The sequence below is a fragment of the Morone saxatilis genome, unplaced genomic scaffold, assembly GCF_004916995.1.
Source record: "Morone saxatilis isolate NCDOM2014 unplaced genomic scaffold, NCSU_SB_2.0 Contig5, whole genome shotgun sequence".
Taxonomy (NCBI): Eukaryota; Metazoa; Chordata; class Actinopteri; family Moronidae; genus Morone; species Morone saxatilis.
Genome location: NW_023340095.1, coordinates 8,847,319 through 8,866,096, shown reverse-complemented (window position 1 = coordinate 8,866,096; position 18,778 = coordinate 8,847,319). Strand labels below are relative to the sequence as shown.

At 40.7% G+C, this 18,778-nt stretch overlaps 2 protein-coding genes across 4 annotated transcripts in view; both read right to left on the bottom strand.

Annotated features, from left to right (window-relative positions):
- The window catches only part of LOC118339297, a gene marked incomplete at its 3' end in the record, with an annotated part of 5,009 nt that extends 4,847 nt beyond the window's left edge, over window positions 1-162 (bottom strand). Inside the window, 1 exon segment of the mRNA XM_035676879.1 lies at window positions 126-162. Coding sequence (XP_035532772.1) covers window positions 126-162 — 37 coding nt within the window.
- A 1,735-nt stretch (window positions 163-1,897) lies between these two features.
- agpat3 (1-acylglycerol-3-phosphate O-acyltransferase 3) overlaps window positions 1,898-18,778 on the bottom strand; it is a 19,291-nt gene continuing 2,410 nt past the window's right edge. For 2 of the 3 annotated variants that reach the window (XM_035676135.1, XM_035676134.1), the window contains exons 2-10: window positions 10,929-10,985; window positions 10,511-10,741; window positions 9,822-9,991; window positions 9,481-9,642; window positions 7,482-7,635; window positions 7,284-7,386; window positions 5,713-5,788; window positions 5,062-5,260; window positions 1,898-4,931 (exon numbers count right to left, since the gene is read on the bottom strand). In XM_035676135.1, coding sequence (XP_035532028.1) covers window positions 4,840-4,931; window positions 5,062-5,260; window positions 5,713-5,788; window positions 7,284-7,386; window positions 7,482-7,635; window positions 9,481-9,642; window positions 9,822-9,991; window positions 10,511-10,688 — 1,134 coding nt within the window. In that variant the 5' untranslated portion in view covers window positions 10,689-10,741; window positions 10,929-10,985 and the 3' untranslated portion in view covers window positions 1,898-4,839. Of the gene's footprint in view, window positions 4,932-5,061; window positions 5,261-5,712; window positions 5,789-7,283; window positions 7,387-7,481; window positions 7,636-9,480; window positions 9,643-9,821; window positions 9,992-10,510; window positions 10,742-10,928; window positions 10,986-13,362; window positions 13,447-18,778 lie in introns of those variants that run through there. The other variant, XM_035676136.1, reaches the window with a different exon arrangement.

Sequence of the window (18,778 nt, the reverse complement as noted above, 5' to 3'; positions counted from 1 at the left end):
AAATGTAATTTTTTTCCCTAGCAGTTTTAAGTCTGCAGCACTGCGATAGTTTTGAGGACACCCTGTTGGCCCAGATGTTGGGATTTTACAATATGTGGTCCACCTGCAGGGTTGAAGACACTGACTTATGACCAGCAGGTAGCAACTTTCTTCTTGTCCCATCGTCTTACAGAGAGGAAGCAGCCGGGGCCAAGGGCTCAGCAGCTGCTAAACATACAAATGGCCAGCCACTGATGACACACAGGGTGTTTGCATCTGTGCATATGATCACAGGAAACTGGCTCCATGATAGTCAACATATGTACAATAATGACTCTCTTACACAGACTCACAAAGTGCACATTGTACGTTAATGATTCAAATCAATATTTTACCAGCAATTGAAAAATACTTAATAAAATCATAAATATACATTATAGATGGTGCATACAAAGTGTGTTTGGGCACTGCTCTCGCTATATTTGGGTAGGTGGGAATATGTAATATTTATTCTATAGCTACATAATTTATTATTGTTTGTAAAGTTAGATGTTTGGGTTATGTCATTACAGATTTCTGTTCTTGTCTGTTCTCTTCTCACTGCTCTGAAATGACTCTGATTGGTGGCATGAAATACACGACATAACCTTTTTCTCACAGATTAACATTTGAATCAAAATGTCATGACAGTTGTTTCCAAACAACTGCCTATCAAATCTGATTAAATCACACCCACACAGTCCTGATGACGATTAGATATTTACATTAAACTCCTTTTGATATCATTTAACTTTGGTTGTTGCTTATTTAGTCTCAAAAACTCATAATTTGAAACAAGATATCTTGTTTTCTTTAAAGCCCCTGAAAACTTGAAAAGTATAGCATTAACAAAAGCAAGACTCACACTTTTTCAGCTTCCTCAGAAAGCCATTTTATTCAGGTTCAAATTCAGAGTTAATGCCACAGCTGTTGCATTGCCAGTCTGTAAAAGAGTCCCTGAGTCAGAATTAACTCGATTCAGTGACTGTGCAATAGTGCACATCATGCAAAAAAGTAACTGACTACAGTAAGAAACCATGATTAATTACAAAGTTGGAAAAAAAAAATGCTTTGTAAGCATCATCTGTGACTACAGCCTTCTGTCTGTGGCTTTAATTAGAAGAGAGGCTTTGTTGAAGGTGTACAACCTCTACACTGTACGCCAGAGGGTAGTAAATCTATGCTCCCATGGTCCTGAGCTCCATATTAATCTGGGGAACACAGGACCCTGGGAACATGAAACGAACCCCCCTGGAGGACAGCTCAGTTTAAATCTTCTGCTGCTGAAGCTTTTCCCATCAGTGGTACATTTGGTTGTAGCCTGAACGCATTGGCCCGTCATTCAAAAGAGCTATTGCAAAAGAACAGAAGAGCATCTCTGCCATTTCTAAAAGTGAACATCATACTCATTTACATTATGTACATATTTATAGTCTCTGAACATCCAGTCACACATCTTATGACTGCGTTATCCACAACGTCCTCGGGACATTAAATGGACGATTTGTTTACGGTCATTCAAAAGGTCTACTGCAAAAGAACAGCTAAGTAGAGCTCTACAATTTCTGAAAGTGAATGTGACTCATTTACCTTTATGTACATATTTTCAAAACTTCACACTTGTGTGACTTCGTACTGTATGTTAATGGAAAACTGTGGATGTTGTGATGGATGAAGGATGGTGGATGTAAATGTGCCTCTGAAAATGGTTCTGTTGATGGGAGCAGAAAAGCTGGGAAGGAGGAAACATGTTCAGTGTGGATTCAGCTACCCCCACTGCGCCCCCCCGCTATCAGGCTGAGCTATATTTTCCTTTTATCTGAACTGCTGTGCAAACAGAGAAACTCACACAAATCCAAATAAATCAAAGGAGTAAGAGTTGCTTTGTGATTAAATTCTTTAATATTCTCAAGTGTTTTTTAATCGAAGAAAACATAAAAATAGCCTTAGAAAACAAAACAAAAGCTGACGCAAGACGTGCCACTAACTGAATTATCTTTAGGATTTAAAAAAGAAAAGTGGTGTAAATTTGTAACGTTATTTGATTCCATTCGAGACTTCAGAAGAAAAAAACAACAACCACAAGTTACATTTATTGTTTCTTTTACTGAATAAAAAACATCCAGTGTAAAAAGTTTTTCCAAATACTTCTCAGGATCCTTTCTGCTTCTGGAATATGATTTTGTTTTACTGAATGACAGGATGAGTGGGACTGCATTATCTGATGTGTATGTTGGGATCGAACAGAAAAACAGGATAACAAGCTAAAGATACTAAAGCTTTTAACAAATGTTTGAGGTAAAACAACTCTTCTTGTAAAAAATGTGAATTGATTTATGAACAGAGCTCTTTGTACACAAGAGCAGACTTTATCCATTCTCATTAATCTTTAATTCTTTATTGTTAAAAACTTTTAGAACAAGCTACTTGGCAACTAATCCCAGCAACTCGCTTGCTATACCGGAGGACATCTTTCAACCCTTCACTACCACAGGTGCTCAGTAAGCGTCTACATTTTCACACAAAAAAATTAAGCAGCACTGTCTATTAAGGCTTGCATGAAATCTGTCTGGGTTGAGATATCTCTATAGAAAGAGGAAGTACACAACATACTGCTGCTGAGGAGTGATGACCCCCCCCCCAAAAAAAACAACAAAAAAAATTAAACCAACAACTCAAAATATGATTAATACTACACATGGTGTGGGAGGGATCGAGGGAGGGGAGGAGAGAGCAGGACAAAATATCCCCTCTATGTCTTGCTACCATTGTTTGCCTTTTGGACCAGGAAATGTGGCTCGTAACACTGGAATAGATCCACTCGATGTACTGCAGCAGCCACCGTTTTTAATTGGTTACCGTTAAAAAGCTCTGAGATATTCGATCTTTAAAATGGTAAATGATGTACAACTGCGAGTGTACCGACACATCCAGAGAAACAAAAGCTGCCTGCACGTAGTGTGGAAGCAGCTTTCTTTTAAACTAATGACAATGTAGTTACGAAGACGCCTTGAACAAACCAACAACTTTCTAGCTTTCCACAGATTTAAAAAATGGTATTAAATTACTCATTCACTTTGGCAATCAGACCAAATGAATGCACACTACTCCCATGACGCACTATGATGAGAGGAGGAGGATGGATATTCAAACATAACATAGAGGTAAAGAGGTGGGTGCTTTTTATTTTATTTAAAGGGGTGGCGAATAAGCAATCCCTTGCCTGAGCAAGCTTGATTTAAGGCAAAGGTTAAAACATCACTAACGCACAGTCTATATCTGGACAGCAAAATAATATGCTAACAGCTGTGAGGCTACATGAAGAGAGTTGGTGACTTTGTTCTGGATTCTGGTTTCACTGCCAATCGACAGTCACATGAACAGTGTGCGTCGTCGACTGTCAGAGGGGAGGAGAGGAGAGGAGGTGGTAGGTTGAACTGCTTCAGTGTTTGGACTGGGATTTGCTGCTTGAATTAACAATTCACATATCTCGGGGGTCAGAAAGAGTCCAATTATTGTTTTTAATAAGAAAAATAACATGTATGAAAATTCCGATTCGTGTAAAGCAAATGAAAACAGGAATAAAAACTGGAAAAGAATTGAAATGTGTCACAATGAGTCTGTGGGTGTTGGTGCCGCTGGTTACAAATGAGACCTTTAACAGATGGTAGTTTCCTTGATAGGGACAGTTTTCACATTCGGAGCCCTTGATGTAGTTTAACAGACACCAGCCTCTTCAAACCAAGACGCTAAAGGGTCAGTTCACCAAGATCACAAAATAAAAATAAAATAAAAAGGATTTTACCATTGAACCCCTGCGGTATCTCGCCATGCAAATGTGGGATTTATATTTTGAGACTTCTGCTGCTAATCCAACACAACGTCATTGATGGTGTTAAAATTATTAAACTCAAGAGCAATGTCTCTCTTTCCAGAAACAATGTGCTGTTGGGAAAATCCAATGCTGTCGATGTGGTCAGCTTCACTAGTTTTCTGTTTTTACATTCGTCATAAATTACCCAACGTAACAAAGACCTCAACAAAGACACACTGCTGTTAAGTTTTCACAATTTGAGCGCCATAGACAACATTTTCATTCACCTACATTGCACTCCGGTGGCATTAGAAGTGGCTGTGGCCAGATACAGAGAAGTTGAATGGTAAATGTTTTTGTGATTTGGGTGAAACAACCCTTTAAGATTAAGGAAACCAGGCTGGGCCTCAAGGCACCGGTTCCCATTACAAGTCCCACTTAGTGAGGAAAGAAAAAGGGAGAAATGTCCTGCATGTTACAGACTGCTGTTGCAGAAACGCACTGCCCCTGGATGGAGGTTAATATTTGAGATAAGATGCGGATCGTGTTCTGTGGGCCAGGAGAATGAGCACGTCACCACTCCCTGATTGACTGATGACTGACAGGAAGTGGAGGTAGGTAGCTCAGAGCAGGAAATGGGTCCAGGTGACCTCAGAGAGGTTAGGAGCTTAACCTTGGGTGTTACCGGGATTTAATGGGACTTGAATGGGGACAGCGGGTCGCGAGCTGATTACGAAAGATGCAGGTGAATACAGTACTGCATCTCCCCCCTTCATGTTCTGTGTTACACCAGAGAACTTGAACCCCAGACCTTTCATGCTCTCTCTCACTCAGTCTAATGCCATTAGTATTTCTAACTCTGATCTCTATTATGTTTTCACAGCTGGGTCTCCTCCCCGGTCTGCCAACTGACTCGACAGTAAAAGGAGAATGGAGTTGGGTAGGGGTGAGACACCGCAGGGCGACCGAACAGAAACGGCCGTACACGGAGGGGGGCGTGACACACTTTAGTTTTGTTTCTTGGCCTCCGGGTTGCCATAACTGGAACCTGTTTTCTTCACCTCTGTGACCCCTATGAGGCGGCGGATAGCTACAGAGGCTGTGGAGAGAACAAAGGAGAAGAGAGAGAGTGAATGAGGACAGCAATTCGATTGTTAAACAAAACTAGCCCAATTCAAGGAACCACTGCCTCCCCCATTTGTCATTCTAGAGGCCTCTGGTGCACCTACCTATGATGAGGAAGATGATAAAGCCAATGATGAGGAGGGGGGAGCCACTGACGGCCACTCCACAAGCAAAGTTGATGAGAGGCGAAAGCAGCAGTGTGGCCCAAAACAGGAAGTTCAGGAGCGTCCATGGCCTGCGGTGTGGGATTATTGTGGGTCCGGGGAACTTGCCTTCCTTGTTGTAGGTTTCCTGCAAAGCATCCTGAGCAGGACAGGAAGAAGAACTGGTTGTCAATGTATTAAATCGATCAATTGGCAATAGTAACCTCACTTATACTTGCATACTGTCGCAAATAAAGAACCCCTCTAACCAGGTCTCAAGGACCAGAGATGCATTTGGGGTCAGGTATAAAGGATCCAATAATACTCATCACTACACAAACAAGTGAGCTAAGATGTCTGAGAATGAATTTTAAATGTGACTTAATTTGGTCAAAATGGCAGCAATGAATCCATAACATGTTGAAATACTTTGTGCACTGGATTCAAATGTGGGTCAACATTTGGTGTTATATTTAAAAAAATAACTGTTTTGGTCTCAGGAAACAAAAAGATCTTACAAAAATTTTACAGCAAACTTATCTAGTTTTTGTGGTGGGTCCTCTTTACATTTCGATTACAGATGCATTTTATTGTCAGCTCTTCTCAGTTTACCTTCTCCTGGTAGAGCTTGTGCAGCCAACTGGCACACTCCCGCTCATCGTCTGGTATATCCTCCACAGGGAACCGCCTTTTCGGGGAAGAAAAATAAATTATAAAGGAATTACATATTTATTCTTTGTGTTACGCACATAAAAAAGATGCACCGCCACCGTCTTACACTGGGAACACAGAACTATTTCAACCGGCATTCACAGATTTCTTTTGTCCACACAGTCAGAAATTAGCACATAATTATTGAGAGCACACAAAGGACAACACACTTAATGACAACACACTTAATGACACACTGGTTGCGTTACTAAGCAACCACCGAAAATCCTGTAAGAAAGATAACTCAGGAAAACGTAACAAATCAGAAAAAAGTCCATCGAAACAATCTGACGTGCCAATTTATGCTGCACTTTGCCTTTTAGTGTGAAAATGCAAATGCAATGATGAGATTGTGGATGCAGAGAAATATAAACTGTATTATACAGCTGAAGGTGAGTGACCTTTATAAGAATTATGTGAACTTCAGGTGATTTGGAACCTGATTCACTGGATAATTGTAATATGTGTCCACGCCTTTTGAAAGTGGGATGAATTTTATTCAGCACATTAAGAGAAAAAGGTAAAGAGTAGAATATGACCGACCGACGTAAAATAACCTTTCTTACATAATTCATAGGCACGACGGCCTAATTAAAAGATTTATTTGTAAACTGTTTATCTATAGATGGCTCAAATGAGTGACAAGTCAATGAGGCAGTGTCCCTTTATCCCTGAGTGAGAGTCACTCCAACACAGTTACACATTGTCCTGAGTTCTGGGGTAACTAACAGATAGTGTGGCTTATGTCCTTGGTGTTTCGTGAAGTCTCAACCTCCCGCTGTTTACTTGCACATAAAGTGTATTTAGAAACGGGGTGAAACAAAGGTTTATGCATATAATAGTCTCTTGAACTGGTTGTATAGTCATGCAGGTTTTTCCATTGGAGGATCAATTTCCATTACAAGAAATAATGATTTAAGAAATGTGAACATTTAGCTGAAACAGCTTGAAAGAATAAAACAAACATAACATAACATAAGGGACAAAATGTAACAACTTTCCTCTGGTCTTCTCAGAGAGCAACAGAAAATGTTTCAAGATACTACAGTATCTACCACTGGCAGCTTCTCACCACCAGGGGGCTCCCTAGCCTAAAATTCACTTCACCACTGCACCATATTCTCTGTTTTTCAGGTTCTACGTTGCCTGTGCTGTGCTCTCCAGACAAACGACATTCTTCTCCCAACCATTTTCAGTGCGAGACATCTCATGGCCTCTTTACTCAGCAAGAGTGCCCCGTCCAATCCGAGTTATTGTTCTGAAACCGTACACGTGCTGGGAAACTAGCCAACATTTTGAGTGCACTCACTGTCTCTTTCATTGTTAGGGGACAAAAATGCACTTGGTAGGAGGCCAAGAAGTTTAAAATACATTTTCCACTTGAGGACACAGAGTACAGCTGGCAGTGTAATGCATCATAATTACAATAACTGATGATTCAAACATAAATGGAGGGTATCGGTGGCACTCACCGTACACTCATGTCAGCTTTGTATTGCTTGCCGTTGACGATGCCCAGGAGAGTGGGAGTTTGGTTGTCTTTGAAGTTGAGAGTCACATCATACACAGCTTTTACTGTGAGAGAGAAACATACAGGTTAAGGACAACTCATGTGTGTTTTGAGCATGATTCAGGTGGTGTGTGTGTGAGTGTGTGTTTGTAGACGCTACCTGTGCCTTTAAGACACTGCAGTGTGGTGGTGAATCCTTTGGTTCGGGGTAGCAGGTGGTATTTGAGCTTGGGCAGACCTTTACTCTCTGCAACCTGCATACTGATTTGGTGCTTCGTCTCTGTAAAGCGGGTGCCCTCGCAATACAGCAGAAACTGTGGAGGGAGAAGAGCTGTGTTAATACCCACCCACACACACACACACACACACACACACACACACACCTATAAAGAGGAACGTGAGGTGACCTCCTTTCTCTTGTCCCATCCACTACCCTACTTCTGCTTGGTTGAATTACAGATCAAGTTCCTCTCAATGTAACACTACGCTAAAATAAAGTCACTATCGTACCTTATTAAGGCAGGTGGGTGTCAACTCTACGAAATACTATTTAGTTTGTTTGTCTGAACACATAAAAATGATGTCATTAGCAGTGCCCCAGTGCTTGACTTGAGTAATTAGATCAACTGCTGATCTGCCTAATCTCTGCTGGCTGAGTCACGGTGAAAATCTGTAACACCTTCAGTAAAACAAATAGGACCTGCTGCCACCAGGTACGTTGCCATGAATCTAAACCACATGTTTATTTAAACAGAAAAGAGCTGTTTTGTCCTCCTCAGACTGTTTATGCACAGTGGAGAGTCCAGTTCATGAAGTTTCACAGAAAAGAATAAACACACCCCCCTCCTGTTTTAAGTACAGCTGGTGCACTGAGTGAACTTGAGTGTATATCACCATCAGCATCAACCTACTTAAGATACACTGGGTTAAAGGTCAGCATCTGGATTTCCTCGTGTTTCTTTTTTTGCTTATAAATTATTCCAGTTGTATTTTTGGCCATTGTTTCTATGGGTGGCAATAACATTGTATTCACCTAACTAAGAGCGGAGATGTGGGAACACGAGCTGTCACACAATCATACACGTTTAAAGAAAAAAGAAAACACGTCAGTCAAACTTAAAACTAGAAAAACCAACTGTTCAATGGCTTACAGGACGACTTTCTGGTTGACCTTTGACCTACTGTACTTCTCACTCAGTCCTGTTTAATGGGGGATTATTACTCAACTTATGTGTGCATACCATAGACTGGATAATTAAAAATGGACGTAGTCTAGGAGATGTCGCCCATAGGTTTATAAAGAGCCGTCGTGAAGCTCAGAAGTGGAGCTGAGGCAGGCTGAATGAACACTGGTTACTGAAATAAGCCGCCTGTGACTGCACCCACCTGTCACTCAAAGTGGCTATGCCCTTAATAATGCATAACTTTAAGTCTCTGTATAAATTAAACAGGTGAGTTATATATATATATATATAAAAATACAGCCGCCGTACAGTTGTCATGAATAAAGAGAACCATTTTTTTGTACCGGGCTGTAAACATGTTGATTCCTGCTTTAAAGCTGGGTATTTTAATCACTTCTGTAGTCTGCCTCAAGAGGCAGTTCAAGGAAGTGCAGTTTTTGTTACTTTTGTGTTGGTTTCATTTGCTGCTTGGTGAACACACTTCTGATTGTACCTCTAATTTAACTGGTTTTACATTCTGGCTGCATGTTTTCGACCCGGTAGGACTTCTTTTCAGCAGGCTCTCTGTGCTCTGAGATCTCAGCAAGTAACTTTGTGAGTACAGTGATCTTCACCAGTGAAAATGATTGATAGGCTACAAACACTAGACCCAAGTTCTAATATACTACGAATTAAAGTAAACTGCCTTTTTCCAGATTATGCATTTATACTCCTGAATGGATAATGACGTAGTCAGGTAACTACATGTTTGTTTGTTACTGAGAAGTTAACTCTGAGAAGATATTTCACAATCTTGATTGAGCAACTGGGCTACAGTTGGCTGATTGCAAAACACATTATATGGCATTATGGCAAATGGATGTGTAGCAGCATGAAAATGAGTCAAAGCTAACTGCTAACCCTTACACACAGCTTACTACTTCACTTACACACTCATGCCAGAAGACAGACAAACACAGAATGAAGTGTACCTACCCACATACATTCAGGATAGTCTTTGAGCCTGCTCAGTCCTTTGAATACAGTCTTTCGGTCCTCTTCCCACTTTCTTTTGCAGAAGACTATTTCTAGGAAGTACCAGGTCCAGCCAATCAGAGGAACCTTCAGTAGCTCATGTTTGGCTAGCACTTTTGAACTCTAGAGAAGGAAGACAGGTATGTGTATTTAATGACGAAAGCTTGGAATTCTCACACTCAGAGTTGAAGTCCAACCTGGCCAATGAGAGAAGATTAATCCAATTATGTAAAGATGAGGAGTTGAGTATCTTTTTTTTTTTTTTTGGAGCCACAAGAATTACATTTTGTCATGTTACTGACCCCTAGAATGCCAAATCTTTCACACATGGTCCAGCCACACAGGAAGTCGATCTCAAAGTTGTGGTTAAGGATGACGATGACATGCTCTTTGCCAAACTTGTCCACCGTAGCCTGGTCGGTGTATAGGGTGCAGTCTGTGCCCGACCACCACTCCAGCAGCATCACCAGCTCTGCAGAGACAACAACACATCATTTATAGCACTGACTATAACAAGTATGCTTAAAAAGTACCAGGTCAAGACATTTTCCTCTAAATACATGTCAGACTTACTCCTCAGTTTGTTTTGATTAATATGACAGTGATTCATGCAACAAAGAGAATTATTAGTAACTACAGCTCTATGGAGCGTTTTAGATCGTTATTTAGGTGTAGATTTAATGTCGGTTTGAGCTTCAGCTGCTCTCCTTTACCCATGTGGGCCCATTTGGAGCAAAAAGCTGATGCAGCTCTGATAAACCGAGCACTACCTGCCCAAATGGCAGACAGACCGTTAGAGGGAGCCTGGTGACACTGGAGGATCGAGCAGCTACAGACTCTATTCACCTCAGACATAAAAGAAGATTGAACATTAGAGAGGTCAACTACCTGATGAGTTTTCCAGGTTGCATTTTTTTTTATACACGACACTTCACATTAAAAAAAAAGAATAAAACTATAACAATATGAAACAGGAGTATCATCTACTTACGACTCCAGAGGGAGTAGGAGAGCCGGCAGTTGATTCTGCGATACAGCTGTTTGTTGATCGGCCAGAGGATGCACGTGCAGAGCTGGATGAAGTTTATGATGAGGCCGCTCACCACAAACACAAAGCCCATCAGCAACTGCAGGATGAACAGGCTCTTCAGGTAGGCCAGCAGAGCCATGGCTGAGGAGCCTGGAGAGCGGAGTAGGCTCCTCTCTATACACGACGACCAACCTGAGAGAGAGAGAGAGACACAGCAATGAAAACAACTTTACTGAGAGATGTGGAAACAAAAGAGCATGACGGAGGAGGGTAAAGAACAATTAGAGACTGATAGAACAGTGCAGACTAAAGGATGTGGTCTGTTCCTGTGCAGATAAAAATGCCTTTAGAAACTGAAAAAGACAGCAGTGTTTCTTACCACGGTGGATCCTTTTACAAGCCGCGTTTACACGGTCCGTCAGCCAGTACTACAGACCTGATGAAGACAGCAGAACACAGGTTGAGACATTAGTGACAGTGACATTAAACAGAAAAAGGCGGCTACAGTACAATGTCATTATAGTAGAATTCAATAAAGCGCACCGTGCATGTTTCATCAGACAGGTTAAACTGTGTTAGCCAATGACACAAGTCAGAAATATCCTCCATCGTTCTCAGTGTGGGTGGAAAGTTAACATTAACTAAAAGAGAAATGCTGCGACAACATGACTCATGCTGTAGAACACACACTGGCAAGTCATTTGATTTCAATTTATTATCGAATGGGTCTTAAGATGTACACTGTGGCCTTATAGCTGTGTAGATGTCGGTTTGAGAAAGAGCATGGTCACTGTCACTTTTGTGGCTTGAGAGAGACAGCTGCACTTCTAATTCCCCCTTAACAAACACACATTGCAACTTCTAATACCCCGTCACAAACATACATCTTTGAAAATGCAGAGTACACAAAAATGCTACAAAAAATAAAAACACTGACCTCAGAAAACCAAATTTCACTTCCTATACAGAGAAGCAACGATTAACCCCAAGAACTGCAGTACTAAGAAGGACACTACTTCTTCTTGTGTTATTAATACGATGTCCCTATACACAGGCTCAATACCACATTTTTTCATGTGATCAGTATCAGTTGTATAAAGCCTGATCCATTTTGGATGATTTCAGCTTCTAAAATGTGACAACTTTCAGATTTTCTCCTCTGGACTCGATCTAGATTATGATCTGCATTTTTCACTGTTTTCGTAGCGCTTTATAGACTAAATGATAAACTGGAAAAAACATTTGACTGGTTAACTCACCACACAAATGATCATTAGTTGCAGCCCATATTGCAGACCTGCTGCCAGTGCAGCGTGTAAAGTTCTGTCTGTGCTTGTGGGAGTTTACTTTGGGGACTCGACTCAGTTTCCTCCAAGTCAAACACATTTAACTCAGGTAAAGTGGAAACACTTAATTGGCCCTAGGTAAGGATGTGTGTGTTTGTCGGACTGCAACAGGCAAGGGACCTGTTCAGGGTGTTTCCATGGGATAGGCTCCACCCCCTTTATGATGACAAATAAAAATAGGCAGGTACAGAGAATGAATGGATGGGGAAACAAGTACTGTGTAATACAGGCAGCTGCCATAGACAACATGTGGCCATCAGTTTTGTTAGAGAACATCTCACATTACACGATGTAGTGGACAGAGAACCTCTGCCATAACACTGTTAACAAATATACAAAGCCCATCACGATGAGCGCAGGACACCCGGCCCTCAGTGGACTGTTCCCACATCGGCACCAAAGCCCATTAAAGTGTAGGTCAAGCCAGCTTAAAGTTGTTCTGAGAAACATTTCTAATCTGAGTTGTTCTTTTGCGGATCTGTGTGGCGATCGGGACATCCAATCAACTTCAAGACTGTCCACTGGGTCCCACCTGCTTCATTTTTTATTTATTTATTTACATTACAACTGTCTCTCTTCAGTCTGTTATTAAAATTATATTACACAGATGATATTATTTTAAATACAATTTATCTAAATATCATGAAAAAAAAGTCTTTGCTTACATGAAATCTGTGTCTTTTTACACATAAAATATATCATTCATTCAAGATCCACCTGGGGTTTAATCAAACTATTTACCAGTAAATAAGGAGCAATTCATTTCATTCACTTCAAAGCATTATTAAAATAAAACATCAATGCTGCACTTGCTAAAGTTTATAGTGGAATGTTGTCCCAATTATTATCTATTATTATATACAAGTGTGCAGTGCTAACATCAACGTATGTACAGTCACCTGCATTCACTGCTACGACTGTGTCAGCAAAAAAAACAACAAAAACAAACCGTCTGGTGTTTGTTTTTTAGAACAACAGCCTCCATGCTAGACAACAAGGGAGAGACAGAAACACTGGGCCTGTGTGTCACATTGACATAACAGTCTTCAACCACAGACACTCTCTTGTTCACATATAATAGTGTCTGTACTGAATGCTTGCTTGTTTATTCAAATATTATTGCATCATATTTTCTACTCCCCCCCCCCACACACATATATACAAATACACAAATACATAAAATGAGAGACAGTGAGCAAATTCCCAACACAGCCATTAAACATTAGTAACCTGGGGTGTTTTATATATCTTGAAATATGCCTGAATTTCCAAGCAATCCAACTACATTTACAGCTATCTATTACCTCATATTCCTTTAAGTACTCTCTCAGTAAAAGACCAAGAAAGCTTAAATTAAAGCGCGTTGTTGAGTTCACTGTGGGTAGTCTTATCCAGTGGAATCAATATCTCCAGCGCTGTAACACACAGAATAACAGCGGCCTGGGTATGAAGGAAATGAAATCTTACTTGAACATCCACAGACCTTCAGCTCAGTCTCTCGGGCAAATGAAACTGTTTCTACATCTCTGCAGTCAGGACACAGTGACGTGATGAAATGCTGTCACATGTTCTGTGACAGTATGTCATCTACCACCTGATGGATGGGATCGTCGGTCCAAGCATGAACAGCTGTCTTCACATACTGTTGCAGGTATGACCTTTGTTCCAGTGTGGAGAGAGTGACTGGGAGGGGTGAAGTTACACTATTGTACATTTCACTTGTGGCTCCTGTAACATCAGGGTGGCAACAATACTGAAGAGTCAATGAAGATAATGTGTAGTAAATACGTGAGTTGCTCAATCTGATTTTATCTTGCACATATCTTATCTTGTTATATGACCGAGTGCAATATCCAAATAGCAGAAGAAGGTGAAATGTACTGTAGTGCTGCAGAGATACTGTGGCCAACAAATGTCACATTGTCATGATTTTAAGTTTAAGTAATTACAAATTGTGATACAAAAATGATGATTTCCACTAATGGTGAATTATATCGCTCGTATATTTTTAAAATAATCACAATATGACTTATTTACCGTATCATTCAGCCCTAATTTGATCACCATTTCTTTATAATAACAATGCTTATTAATAAACTGGCAGAATAATCTTCTATTTAAGATTAAACCTTTTGCCCCAGGATGTCAGATCCATTAGTAGATCAAAGGGGACATTTTTAGAAATACTCTCAGCTCCTTAACAACTTCATATTATCTCATTTATAGTATTCTATTATAGTGATTAGGACATTTAGTTCAGTTATAGCCTTTACAGTTTATTACATTGTTGTCCCAGAGGTGATATAAAATGTGAATGCATGGTGTAGGATTATGCAGCAATGCAACACAATGTTTCTGGTGGATTTTGATTCGTTTTGAGTGACAGAAACAAGCTGTGATAGAGTTTATAGATAAGAGGCATCAAGTTATTTACGCCAATTATCAGTTCATTGGAAGTTTGTTTGCATTTCTTAAATTTAATCCAAAGGTAAAAGAACAAATAAACAGCTTCAAGCCCAGTACTTAAAGCTGTGATTGATATTTTTAGGGGTAAACTTATTTTTTTATCATTTACAATCAGCCGTTGATTTCAGTCTATATCAGTACTACGTGAAAATCCACCTGTGGAGAGCAAAACTGTTCAACCAATAGAGAAGCTCCTCTGGCCAACTTTTGCTGTGGCAACAAGCAGAAACTCAGCTGAGGCCGACTCATTTCCAGACATGCTGTGAACTTTGTCCCCATTTTCTTCCACACTCTTCTTTCTGCTCCTGCCTCAGGACATTCAGTCATTTATCTTGGATAACCACAAATCTTCACTCAAGTTAAAATGGAGGCCTTGGTTCACAGTACAATGTGTGCGCCTTCATATCACCTCTAAATATAACTTCACTTATACACTAACCAGCAGCACTCAACGCATCTGCTTTGAGAATTGGTGTTAACTGGGCAACCCAAGTCTACAGAGGATGTTACTCCAACAAAACCTCATATTGTTTCTTCATCCTGAATAAATCTCATGAGTTCATTCTTTTTTCTTCATATATTTTTGGGGTATTTTGTCTTTCCTTGACAGGGCAGCTCAACATAGACAGGAAAGAGGGTGATAGAAAGGGGCAAAGGGCCACAGGTCAGACAAACTGTCACTGTTTTTTCACTTGCATCGCTGCATTGACTCATTCTGGTCTGCCACAAATGTTCTGCTAGTTGTTCTCTGCACTTATATCTGAATAAAACATTGAAATCACCCATGTGTCTGGTCACAATCAGTTTCCATTCTTCTTTTAGTCATTGGTTGAGTTACTGTTTCTTGTTTATTTCTAACAGTTTGATTAACAAACGTATCACAAATAACCACAAACTCACTACAGGGACATCTGTATTTTAAGAAAAAACACAAAGGTTGGAACAAACTACTTCGATATAAGCAATAGAAACACCATAACGCAGAGATTTGGAGATGTAATCTCTGTGCCCCAAGAGGAGAGGCAGAGACCCTGGTGCTGTTGGTAGAAGACTACAAGTACTTCGAGCAGCTTGCTTGGGAATAAATTACAAAATAATATATTTGAATATATTTCTTGCCTTTTCTCTGGTAGTTTGAAGAAGTTGCAAAATTTGTCACTAGTGTTTATTTTTTTTTATAGAAATAAAGTTGCGAAAGAGGGTCTGCAAAGTTATTGAAGTGAGCAAGAAAGTGGCCAAGTTGGTAACACAGATTCGGGGATCGTGCCGTTATATTTCACTTCTATTGTTTGTAGTTTGCACCAAAATTTAGAGAAAGAAAAACTGAAACTTTGAAGAAACTGGTGAAACATTTTTGCACAATTTAAAGCTTTTGGGGAAAACATAAAACGTTTAGATTATTTTCATCGTGAATCAAACTGAATCCCGAGCTAAATGTGTCCGGGGTTAGGGATGTGTTTGTACACCGCTAATGTTAATTTGACTTTTCTTTAGACAACAACTTTACCCTGCAAGTGTTCAAGGTTTGGTTTTAATCAAGATATATGCTTACTGAAAAATAAACGTGTCAGCGCTCCCTAGTGAACAAACTATTTGTGTGACACTTTCTCTAAATTATCTCAACTTTATTGACATTTCTCTTCAGCTGATGTATACTGAGATACCGACTATGCTGCAATAAGCACATTTTGGTTGATAGCACCAGCCTGTTCTAGATGGGATCGCTGTAGATCTTATAAAGCATTACAAAAACACAATATATATATTGACTACTATGATGTATTTACACCAACAACCAAATAACCAAGCCAATTTAAATTGGACCAGTGCTCCATTTCAACTATTCAGGTTAGTAGTTCAGTATTAAGAGTAGGCAGTAAAAACTCAATTTAATCAAAATGTTTCACTCTCCAGACCCAAAATCACAAGATCACAAACACTGCTCTTAAAATAACACAACAGCTTCATCACATTATCACACTCAAACAAATCAACCTGTAGCGCGGTGGTTTAAACAAACTTCCGATCCACCACGTTTGTCTTGAATTGAGGTTTCAACAGCCTGGTGTAACAAAAGATGTGATAAACGAAGATGAGATGAACAAACATCAGGTTTGACTATAAAAACAGGCAGTGGGGGTCCACCTCTCTGTGGGTGCGGGGCCCGACTGTGAACCCACTCAGCCTGGAAGAAAGATTAGAGACACCGACTGGGTTAAAGCTGCTTAAGGCCTGAATACAGCTTCATCCAACAGATGACCACTGCCTGCGAGGAGTATCTAATATGATAAAGGACTGTTGAAGTGCACATTAAAAGACATCAACTAAATACTGGCAAACCTCAGACACATCTTGGCACGCACCGCACCTTTATCGTTCAAATCGTCATTTTAAAAAGCTCATTTGGCTTGCAAATGTCTGCACTGCACTTACCGCTATAAAAGGCTGAGTTACGCCGAGGTCCTACGCTGTCCTCGCTCTCTTTTAAAAAGATCCGATCCATCTAGTAGGATCGAGCAGGGCCCCATCCTAGCCTGACCAAACGACCTCTCTCGCCCCTTTAACTTACCAGTAGACATAGTAGGCCATTGCCATGACCACCAACGCCCCACAGATCCCAGTGAAGATCATCACAGCACTCTGGTTCAGCATCTTGGCTCCTGGTTTGTTTCACCAATTTAAAGCCAGGAGAAAAAACATGGAGAGAGAAAGGCCTGCAGAGAGCAGTGGACAGTCACAGGCTGTCCTGCTTCACAGCCATCATAATCCCACAGAACCAGAGGAGGGAGATTATAATGATGGCAGCAAGAGCGGAGCCTGTTGGAAGAACTGCCTAATCAGCACAAGAGTCTGACTGGACGAACACAAACAAATCTCTTGAACAAGAAAAATTACAACAAAAAAAAAATACGAACTCAAATAATGGATCTCTATTAAAAGAGCAAGAAGAAGCAACAAAAACTCAAAAGGCCCTCAAAAGAGTCCAGTATTGAATGCTAGGTGGACTGAAAGATGGCTCACTTCTGGAAGGAGGGAGGCACACAGTGTCTTACATGCATTCCCATCCTCTAATCCAGTGGATCAGATTAGTGCTGATTAGCAGGCTATGGGCACCCTGGATATGTCACCTTTCATTAACATTAACAAAGTAGAAGGCCCAGTTTTCCCATACCAGGGTGGGGTTAGCAGAACGGCATCTGTTACGCTTAAGGAACCGATCGGACCGTAGAATTCGTTCCCCCACCTTTCCATTGGGCCAGCCGTTAACACCCAGCGTCAGGCGGACGTGAGCGGCCTCAAAAACAGGGTGAAAAGTTTCCGTGTCCTCTTCATGTGCGTTGCCAAGCGGTGCTTTGTTTAACTCAAGTGTAATTAGGGATGAATTAACCCAAAGCCTGGAAATCGGCGATATTTATCCGCCATCCTCGCTCTCTCTCGCTCTCTCTCCTCCTTCTTCTCTCCAATTCCACGGGGTAGTGTAAACTCGGTGTGCTGCTCCGCCACACAGATGACAAACAGAGCTGGTGGGCAAACCAACAAACGCCTTCGGGGCCTCCTACGCAGCGCTAATGTCAAATGTGGTTCAGACAAGCCGGCAGAGGGATGCAGAAATAAACTCAAGCATTTACTGAAGCAAATAGGTCAAAGGTCAGAGTGCAGTCCTGAGGCCGCGCCACTGGGCGTTAAAGCCAAATATACACAGAGACATAAATACATAGTGATAGCTGGACAACGAAGGTCGCTCATGTTTCTAAGCATGAAGCGCTCTCGGTCCTGCACACGGCACCACTGTACAACAGTGACTGCAGTTACACGGCCGTTTGTTAGGCCTCGTGTGATGTTTTAAAGCCACGCCACTGACAGCCAATAGTTACTCACTGCAGTTCCTTTGATTGTACACGTAGGTCAGAAAGAATAACCTACACCGAGAGAGCGTTAACCTGGCACAGGTTAAATCCCAGTGGTGGCAATGTTGGATTTCACAGTTTATACAATAAACAACAAAGTTATCGCTGTCATGGAAAGGTTATGCATGGCAGCAACACAACCAACATGCGTCTTTTTATCCCCATTAACACGTCCCATGAAGAGGCCAAAACAGCAATTTTCGATCTTACTAACACGCATTGTCCGTGTAGTCGTCTACTGTCATTCAAAACAACTATTAAAAGCACAAGCTCTTTTCCTTTTGGGTGATACATAAATTATTACAATCCACAGTGAGTGTAGTTTATTCCTTTCAGCAGTGAAACACGGTGTCCTTGAGCATCTCAGTGACGTCTCTCTGACACAAAAGCTTCTCTCCAGAGATAAAAAAAAAGAGTTGTTTTAAATTAGTTTTGAGAAATACTTGAAATATTTCATGTAAAGCCTCTACAGAAGGTTTCTCACAGTAAGAGGAGAAAGTATTACACAA